The sequence below is a fragment of the Aythya fuligula genome, chromosome 7 (genome assembly GCF_009819795.1).
Source record: "Aythya fuligula isolate bAytFul2 chromosome 7, bAytFul2.pri, whole genome shotgun sequence".
Taxonomy (NCBI): Eukaryota; Metazoa; Chordata; class Aves; order Anseriformes; family Anatidae; genus Aythya; species Aythya fuligula.
The window spans coordinates 19,869,409-19,879,745 of NC_045565.1; the positions used below are offsets into that span (position 1 = coordinate 19,869,409).

The 10,337-nt window shown below is 39.1% G+C and overlaps 1 protein-coding gene across 1 annotated transcript; it reads right to left on the reverse strand.

Annotated features, from left to right (window-relative positions):
- Positions 1-2,260: 2,260 nt before the first annotated feature.
- On the reverse strand, positions 2,261-9,842 carry ANKRD22 (ankyrin repeat domain 22). Its single transcript, XM_032190710.1, has 6 exons — positions 9,822-9,842; positions 5,715-5,906; positions 4,640-4,747; positions 4,230-4,307; positions 3,029-3,127; positions 2,261-2,338 (listed from the first exon to the last, which is right to left on the reverse strand). Exons 1-6 carry the CDS (start codon positions 9,840-9,842, stop codon positions 2,261-2,263), a joined length of 576 nt encoding a protein of 191 aa, XP_032046601.1.
- Between the last annotated feature and the right edge of the window lie 495 nt (positions 9,843-10,337).

Sequence of the window (10,337 nt, forward strand, 5' to 3'; positions counted from 1 at the left end):
TGTTCACATGTACTTGTTTGTTTCTTGCTTTCCACAAAGTCTGAGGTTTTACATTATGTTGTTGTGACCATCATCTTCCTAAGAAGGTTAATGTGTATGGGAATGAAAACTGAAAACACAAATATATTTGGGCCTACTCTTCAGGGATCACTTAATTTAGACAGCTTTTATTTGTACAAGACTGATTTTCTTTTGTATCTTATGTATCCCACAGCACCATTATCCCATGAAGACACAAAAATGGGATTTGCTCATCTGTCTGTTAAAGAACAACTCACCTTTATTTAAATTAAATAATTTATCCACTTGCCAGAGAGCTTAGCTTTTTTTTTTTTTCTTTTTTCCCTCTTCATGTTTACCAACATTGTCATGACCAACAGGATTATTTTAACTCATAAGAGTCTGAGGAGACAATCAATGACTTCCAAATACCAAGGAAAGCAACCTCAGAAGAACTGTGTCAGCCTTTTCTTTTTGGACTCATCCCAGTTTCCTACTGCCTTCTATGATCACACATCACCCAAGGCTTTGTTCATACACTCTAAACACCCCAAAAAAAAAGACCATAAGTGGCAGCTGAGGAATGAGGAGATGCAGATGCATCAGGCAAGCTGCACTCCAAGCAATACAGCTTCCTCCCCATATAGTATTCTTGACACTGTCAATTGAGTTGCTGAAAGCACTCTGGGCTTTCAGCTTTGACTTTTACATAATACTGTGTCTTGATCATTCTGTATTCACAAAATTTCTTCAGTATAGGAAAACAGTCAACAGTTTTCCCTTCCAGCCCAAAGAGATAGCAGCTAAATCCATACTAAATCCATGCTATCCAAACAAGTGCCTCATATCTACTGACCTACAAGTTGATCTGGTAGATACTGTCCCCAGGCTATACCCAAAATGGTATAGCCACTATATATATATTATATATAGCTATAGGCTCAGACAGGGTAGTTTATTTCCCAGGTGTTTCTGCGTGGGGCCTTGACCCCATATTGCTCAATCAAGACCCTCTGCAGCTGGAATCAGTATCCAATAGGACAAGTACACTGAAAAATACACCGGCTTTCTGCAACACGGAAAACACATGCTAACTTGCTCATACATATAGTCTAGAGGCCTTAGCAGCGTTGATCATGGCACTTATTTTCTAAACTTATGACAGCTTACAGAAAATGGTCAAAACTGCCAATAAAAACAAAGATCCATTAGACCAAGGAAGCAAGATACAGCAGTGTTTGAAAGGAGAGATTCCGCTTTACTAGTACGTTATTAAATCGCAAAGTGCCAGGCCACATTTACAAATCATTTACGACTGCTGGTTTTCTACTGCCTTCATATATGCAAGAGAAGAAACATGAATTTATTATTATTGTTTTGGTATGTGCATCCTCTGCTGTGTGCACCACTTTTAAAAACATACTATCCTGTCTAGTCCCCTGGGAATGACACATCTGGCTCCCATCATCAGCATTTCAATTATTGATTTATTTTCTATTAGTAAACTGTTTATATTGGAAAGGTAGTCAGTCTAGACACTTGCTTCTCTTCTGAGACTAACATATTTTCATTGTTATTTATTAATGCATTAAAGCAACCTGGGAACTGGCTTTGTTTGTGGACTTCAACAACTTAATCTCTTCTTGCTCTTTCTTATCTGAGAAAAGAGAAGATAAAACTTCCCTCACAGCAACAAGGTGTGTGAAATTTGTAGCAGAGATGGAAGGAGGTAGAACAGAGAGATCTGTTTGACAAGTCATTTCCATTGATGGAAAAGAAATACTAAGAGGAAGGGTGCCAGACCTTATATAAGCTGCTGTGGTATACTGTTCAGTTGTCAAGCATATCCCCTAAAGAACCAGTAACACACACTAAAGGATATTTTATTACTCCATCAGCTGCCAATCATGTGCAATGTTTAGGTTTACAGAAGTCTTACCATTGACTTGCTTGTCTGTGCAAGTCAAGCAGTAAAACTGGGGGAGCAGATGCGAAGGGCAATGTTTTGACCATTATTGTAGTCATTCACAGCTTAGTAGAAGCAAATGAACTCCTTTCAACCCACACAGCCTTGGGGGTACTGACAAGTCACATAAAAAACAGTCAAAGTCTGCAGCAAAGAACAGGTCGATTTGGACCAAAACTCTATCAAGTACCAGACCGCAGTCCTCCGCAGGACTCCTGCAGTTGTGAGAGGTGGATTGCCAAATGGGGTAATTTTCTGCATGTTCAAGAGTCCTTGATAGCACCCCATCCAGCACTAGGAAGTTTTCCTTAGCATGCTTTCAATGTTGCTGAACTGTAATCTTCTCGCAATATCTAAAGGAGTCTCCCCATCCTGAAAGAAACAGATGAAATACATTGTAATATGATAAATACCAACATACCAGGTCTAATACTAGTCTTGCTAAAGTCAGGGACAGAGTCCTTGCCCCCACTTAGGTAGTGATAGCCAATCCACTGTTTCCTGGGGCTAATGTCCAAAGACACTGCAGAGCTGATTTCAAGATCTATACAGGCAGAAGTTCGCTCATCTCAGCTGAGCAGTACAGGTATTCCCAATATCTCTTGGGACAATGTTTGAGCTTCTCTGAGGACAGCAGCTGCTTGACTTAGCTCCTTTCAGAAGAATGGTGCTCAACAAAGCACCTAGGAGGGCTCTTAATACTTCCCTGCAGCCTGCATCTTAGGAACAAATGTATCACAGCTATGAGTTAGGCTGAGGTATTCTAAAGACAGCTAAGAGATCTGCCAATCCACTGAACATCTAGGCAGTTTTGAATGGAAGAAATCTGACAGTGAAGAATGTGGATTTTAAAGTTGGTCTTGCCAATGAAGGCAAAGGGGCAAATATTGTATTATACCCCCACAGCAAACAAGTCTGATGCCAAGAAGCTGTGCACCTTTTGTTGTCTTTTTTTGTTTTGTTTTGTTTTGTTTTTTTAACTGCTGTACACCAACCAAGGCCTACAACGTAATTATTCACCCTCTTGATAAGGAAATACAGTTATTAACTCCACTGTCTTACCTGATTCTTTACAGAGGCATCTGCATTAGCTTCAAGAAGCAGAGGAATGACTGTCTGGTTTTTCATTTCACAAGCATAGTGAAGGGCTGTGCTACCAGACTGAAGGGAAACAGTAGCAGAAGAATTTTATTTTTATCACTTCTTTATTAGATCTTTGTTAATTCTATCAATTTTACTCTATGCCTTATCATTTTTCCCCTAATAACTAAATGCATTAAAAACGTATCTCATTTCCCAATGCACAACACAGTAAAATACATTCTCATGAGAGCAACAGGAAAATAAAAAATCGTTCCTCTCCTCAGATGTAGTTGCTAAAACAAATCTGATACCTTTTATCAGGAAGCCAATAGTTCTTTACTTATTTCAAAAGATTCCATAATCTTTTGCTCAACAACTATGTCTTAAGTTTGAGCAAACAGTATTGCTTAAGTGTTTTATAATTTGATTGCTGGTGAAATTGTGGTTTCTCCTTTTCTACCTTAGAGGAGAGTAGCTCTTTGCCACACCCAACGAGACTAGTCAACACAGACATTACACGTGGTAGATCAATGCACTCTGAAAACCAAGAAAAGACACAGGGTCTAGCACTGGGACATGACCTTTGCCCACGTATCTACTCCAGTCCAAGAACTCTTAAATGATGATAAACCCAGATCCTTATATTACTAGAATCTTTATAGGATCAGGTATTTAATACATCAGCATTTTGACCCAGCTGGCCTGGATTCTCTTCTAAGAGACTTTGGTCAGAAAGGGACTGACAAAGTTAAAACAAACAAACAAACAAACAAAAAAAACAGAAAATCATTCCCTCCAGGGGTACATACCACAGCAGTGAAGAAGCAGATAGTCAATTATAATAGTCTAAAGTAAAAAGTAAAAGTGCACATCCAACAACATCACATTGGTTTTTAGATGCTGTGTTTGTAACAACAGTTGTTCTGGCTCTAAAGCTAAGAAAATAATAAGCTTGATCAGAAAGCTGCACTGAGCTGTCAGTGGAGAATTAGCTGTGTACATTACAAAACTCCTGCCAAAGTGTCAATGTGAAAAACTGAATCTTCCTTTTACATCAAAATCAGTTCAGTCCCTGGTCCTACTCTGGAAGCAGTATTTTATAGCCAGAAGACTCTGAAGTTTGCTTTTAGTAACATTTTATGCATATGAGCCATATTTACGTTTGTATAATCCCACTTACAAAGTCTGTAGCATTAACATCAGCTCCAGCCCTAAGCAACATCTTGATCAGGTTTTCATTCTGCTTAGTTTTTGAGATCTGTTTGGTGCAAGGAAAAGAATAACACAGTGAGACAGTTCATCTGCATACATGATTAAGTAGATGTTGGCAGATACTCTTTTTCCTTAAAAAATAATAACAATAATAAAATTGTCTGGCTTCTACAAATGCCAAACTGATGCAGTGATACAATTCTGCCCCTTCAACAGTTACACTTGTAGCAAAAACACTGCTTCTTCCATTGCTCTCCATTAGTTCTTGTTTCAAAGAGAGCATTCCGTAAGCATTCCTGGCCTAAAATATCACCATAAGAAAGGTTATAAGGGGAAATGTAAAGATATCGAGGCTTTTCTGCTTTCCTCCAGACTCACCATGAGAAGATATCCAATAAGCAAAACTGGCATGAGTATTATGATGAGCACATAGTCAAGGAAGGTAAACCGTTTTCTCACAGCATAATGCAGACAAGTGCGGTCCTTCTAAATACAAAATAACTCTGATTAGTATCAGATTCACTGATCTGATTATATTTGTTTAATACTGACAATACTCAATCCTTTTATATTTCACAATCTTTTTTTTTTTTTTTTTTCCCCAGGTTATCTACTATAAATAGTTCTCTGATTTTCAAGCAGAAACTGGCACATGCATTTTGCTTCTTTCAAGTGGTAGCACATTTAACTTGTAAAGACCCGTGAAAACTGGACTCCACATGAAAGAAGGATGTGGGATCCAAAGGATTCCAAAAGTATGTCTGCAAACTTGGCTGCAGAGACTTATAAGAGCTCAATGTCACGTAGAGATACACACAGAGGAAATAGCAAGACCCCTAGCAGACTCTCAGTGAGAACAGAGTTTCAAAATCTTTGAGTATTGCATGTACCAGAGCTAGTAAAGGGCAGAGCTGTTGACTTGGGTGTTAAAGAACACTCATGTTAAACACCCTACAGTTCCTCAAACTGGAGTCTTACAAACTAGGTTATGGTGTTACATCATGGCCCAAAATGGACATGCTGTAAGAAAAATGGACAGGCTGTCCTTCAGAACTTCCTTTTTACTAGGGTGAATAAAAAAAAAAAAAAAAAAAAAAAACCAAAAACAGAGGAACAGAAGGAACAGAAATAAGCTGGAGTGTAGGACAAATGCAAATTGCTGCAGGCAGAATATACTGGGGATGCCATGCACTATTACCTAACCTGGGATCATGAACATAGAAAGAATTTCAGGTTGGCAATGTTTATTGTATCCTGTGTGCATTGGCAAGTCGGGAAAATAAGTGAGGAGATAAAAAGAAACATAAAGGTTTATTGAATTACAATTTAGGGGTTAGACATGCCTCAGCTGGAAACAAAAGTAAGGTTTGGAAGTACTGGCAATGTTCACACACATGTACTCCAAGAGTCTTAAAGAGCAGTCAGTGCAAAGGGCGAGTCTGTGGCCACTTACCTTGTTTCTGAGGTTGACATCAGCATTTCTTTTTAGAAGATAGCTAACTATTCTGTTGTTTCCCTGTTTGCATGCACAAATTAAAGGGGTATCTCCACCAAAGCTGTCCTGGATATTCACGTAATTGCTGTTTTTATCCAAAAGGAGCTGAACTTCATTGAAATCATTATTATACGCTGCTTGGCAAATGGGCTGAAAAGAGAAGATAATATTCATCAACCAATATGATTCACTAAGACATTTGTACTGCCCATCCTGGCTTTTACTTGCACATGCTACGAAACTGCCAAGCATTTCTGACAGAGGTTGTAATTCTAGGTGACTTCCAGAAGATGGTGGTAAGAGATGACACACAGCAAATGAAGCTGAGAATAACAAGAATGCTTTGAGTTTCTAGTATCCTAACACAGCCCAACAGTGGGAAGTCTGGCAGACTGGTAACATTTGAAGTTCTCCATTCAAAAGGAAGAGTTTTCTTTCTTTTCTTTCTTCTTCTGTACCGGGGTTCTTCATCATTTTCCAGGATAGGGCATTTCTAAATATCACCAGCAGTTTTTCCTTCTCATCTTCCCTTTATCACAGTCTAAATATGCTACAAGACCTAGCCCTGAACACTGAGCCACTTCCCCACCCCCTCCAGTTGTTAGCTTAATTTTTCTCACATTAAAAAACATTCACCTTATTTATATTTTCAAACAGGTCTTTTCTTTAAATATTACCTACAGTTTTTCTTTCTTATCCTTTATCATTTTATTTATGGATTTATTATTTATAATTCATTATTTATTTATTTATTTATTATTTTAATAATATTTTGATTCAATAATATATTTAATAATACATTTATTTATTATTTTATTATTTATTTATTATTTCTTATCCTTTATCACAGTCTAAACAAACAAAGAGCACTGAGGCAACTACAGAGTTCTGACAATGTAATGTACAGACAGTAGATTCCATGTTAAGCCCTAGAAAACACATTTCATGTCTACAGAAAAGCAAGGAGACTGTAAGTCAGGAAGCCCTCACCCAGATTTCCACAGTGTAGGAAGCCTGTCTCAGTAGTGGCGCAGCTAAACAAGCAGCTTCTGATGTTATGGTTACTCTATTACTGTTAGCTGTCCATCATGCATAAGAGGGAAAAAAACTCACAAGATGCATACTCAGAGCAACTGGAAGGCAGTATCAGAAAAATCCAAGATTCACAACTTGGACTGAGACTGACTCAGCTGTGGAGAAGTGCAGGACTATGACAGCAGAAGTCTCAAATAGCTGTTGCTCTTGCCCGGAAGGGTATAACAGCCAGGAGAACCACCACAGTTTCCTTGTTATAGATGCACTGCCAACTGGAGGACAGATATAAGTCTATGGCCTCTCTTTAGGCACATGAGATACTAAGGCCAGTGCTCCCAGAGAGAGAAAAAAAAAAAAAAAAAAAAAAAAAAAAACCTGAGGAAAGTATCAGTGGGAACTGAGCTCAGTTTCTGGAGAGGTTTGTAGTCCATGGCTCTCCCCTACACCACATTACTTGTCAGCTCCCAGTGACCTGAGCACCCCAGAGAGCTCAGCAGAGGCCTAGTCCTGCTCTTCACCGTAGCAGAGGAGACAAGGCTTTACACAAAGCACAAACAAGATACAAACAAGAGCTCCAGGTCTGAAAGGCAGGGAGCAGGACCAACAATTTGAGCTCAGGTAAAGACGAAGTGAGCACCTCTTTGAAAAGTCTCACAGCAAATCCCCTCACCTCTGCTCGCACCCTCCTGCAGCACCACCTACACTGACACAAGCTGCACACCAGAACCTAGCAGCTGCACAAAACATATGATAGAAGGCCAGAGAACACAGAATCCCAACACCAAACTCATCCCACCCTCACCAGGGGCGCCCTTTCCCTGCTGCAGGATCGGGGCAAACCAGGAACTGCCTCAGACCCTCCATGGACAGAGCACACAGCTCTGCCCGACTGAAGAGAACAAAGGGCAGGCACTGGGGACCGTGCTGTGTGGGAGGTGAAAGAAGGGGGACCTGGCAGCTCTTCAAAACCTGGCTGTGTGGATACAAGGCTGACAGCAAGCTTACTCAGCTTGGGAGCAGCCACCAAGGGGCACTCAAGGACATTGGCATCTCCAGAGAGCTTTCAGTGCTCTGCAGGAAGAACGAGCCACAGACACAATGCTGTGCAAGAGCCTGCCTGTATGGTTATTATGAAATCTGGGGTTGAGGATTACACATGGCAATGACTGATGGTCACCCAAGTCAGGTGTTCAAAGAAAAGCTGAATATGGACTTTTAAGCAAAAGCTCTATAGCTAGATCAGAATCTCTCATTATACAAACACATTTTACGAGCCCTTTAGAAGAGGATTGCATTGTTCGGTATCTGAGGCTACAGGAAAGGTGAGAAGTAGTCATAGGACAGACAAGGATTTTAATGTTTAAAATCACTCAGTACAAGATCACCAGATAAGGGGTGAAAGTAAAAAAACATTAGATGTCAGATAGAAGGACAATGCCTCTATGGAATTGTTTATTTATAGTCTCAATTATGGGTCATATGTCCGAAATCAGGACCTGGTAGTTTGCTCAGATTCAGATGAATTGCCACATGTGAATTTCCTGGTTTGTTTTCAGAGCTTCTTGTATTTTCCTCTGCTTAGATTTGCTGAGGTAGTGGTAGGCTACCAGATATTCAGCAAATTCTACCAAACATGACATAAAAGTGTGAGGCAAAGCACTAAGGACAAAGCATTCAGCCACTAGAGAAGAAGCTAAAGGTAAAGCTGGTCTTGCAACTGGAACAATAATTTCAGGTGATAATTGCCTTCTCCTTCAAGAACTGCAAGGGATTGCCAAAGTTACATCAGACACCAGCTGTTTAGACAAAAATGGAGTCACTTCATAACATCCAGATATTCTGAATCAATACAAAGTCTTCCTGTGTGCTAAAATTCATGCAGAGGCATGCTATGAACTTAACAGGAAAGTCTAAATCATATTTGGGATGCTGAGGAATGTACTATTATCCCTTCCATACTTCTCAGCAAATAAAACTTGGACTTTCTTATTTGCACTTGTGTAGATTTTTATCAGGTGTAAATGATTTGCTTTTACCAAGCAAATTACCTCTCACTCAAAAAAAAATTAAAGGAAGGATAACAAACCATATGAAATTATTAATTAACAAGCATGGAAGATAGAGACAGCATTTGAGCATTCTCTAAACACCACTTTAATTCAGCTAGATGACTGGTTTCTTGTACGGTACTATCTCAGAGTAGTAGAACTGGAAAGAGGAAACAAATACTTTCAGAATAAGACTCAATCTACTCAGCCTATCAGCATATGAATGCACAGATTCAAGCTTTCCATAATACTGAAAGAGGAGAAGATGTTTAATTTCATTGAATAGCCTTTTAAAAATAAAAGGGTGGCTTTCAGCATCAAAATGTAAGCTTTTAAAGGAGCAGCTATCTGATGTTATCTCCAGGAAGATAAACAGCAGTACAACTCACTGTATTCACAATCAAAAAGAACTGAAACTTTCATTTGTTTCCAAGTGCACAGATGGAAAGGTTATAAAACAACTAGTAAGTCTAGGTAGCACCTATGCTGAAATCCAGAGTTGTGCTAAATGGACAATAGTCTGAGGATAAACCCATAAAGAGCTATTTTTTATTATTATTTTTTTTTTAAATCACCTTCCTAAAGCAGTCCTGGGACAGGGGGTTTCCTTAGATACTACCTTTATTATTTGTATTCAACAGAAGCCGAGGAGTCTGCTTGCAGTCCTTAATTATGCAGTGCTCAGAATCTCTCTGATATTAACGCAGAACAGCAAAAAAATGTTGAACAAACACATACTTTCTTTGTGAAGTCACAACACTTATACTGGTTATTGCACTTTCTTTGCTCCTACAAACAGTACTTTTGCAATTTGTAATAGCCAAAGCACAGCATTTCCAAAGGAAAAGAACTTCCATGGTTTTAAGCCTGTGTATGTGAGGATGTGAAAGGAAAAAAAAAAAAAAAAAAAAAACAACTACAGGACTACTGTATATCCACAGCTCCAATAGCTTCAGTTACTGTGCAGAAAATGGTCACGTACCTCTGAATAGAGTATTCCCATGCCTATTCTTCACTGCTTGAGTTCTTTCTTGTTCACCAGCCCAACAAGTTAACCTCACTTGATATGCTCTTGAGCTTGTTTAATTCTGGTTAATATTTAACTTAAAACGTAACTATCTCGCTTTCTTAAGCTACATTTCCTTTAAGTGCTTTCTGCGTGGTAGCATGAAACAATTGCCTTCAGAAACCCAACCCAGTGAGGTAAACGTGAGAACAGCAGCTTATGGGAGACTGACAGAACAAGTTACAACAGAGAGAAGCATTTTCCTTTGTTATTTTTGCAATAACAGCCTCTGGTTGCCTAAAAAGGAAGGCAGCAGAACAGACTAGGGGGTTGGGGAAAGAAAAAGAGAAGAAAATTTCACTAGTGAAGAAAGGGAAAAAAAGAAAAAAGAAAAAAAAAAGTAAGAAAACTAAACTTGGAAACAAGTAACTGAGAACAGTAGCTAGTTTGCCAGTCAGTCGACTTCCCACTTGCATACAACTCAAACTCTCT

Excerpts from the sequence above, each read along its gene's own strand:
- ANKRD22 (XM_032190710.1), bottom strand. The coding sequence starts at position 9,842 with ATGGGAATACTCTATTCAGAG. Across the intron at positions 4,308-4,639 it reads TTATTGGATATCTTCTCATG|ATCTCAAAAACTAAGCAGAA; the intron begins GTGAGTCTGGAG and ends TGCACCAAACAG. Across the intron at positions 2,339-3,028 it reads ATGCCTCTGTAAAGAATCAG|GATGGGGAGACTCCTTTAGA; the intron begins GTAAGACAGTGG and ends TGTTTCTTTCAG.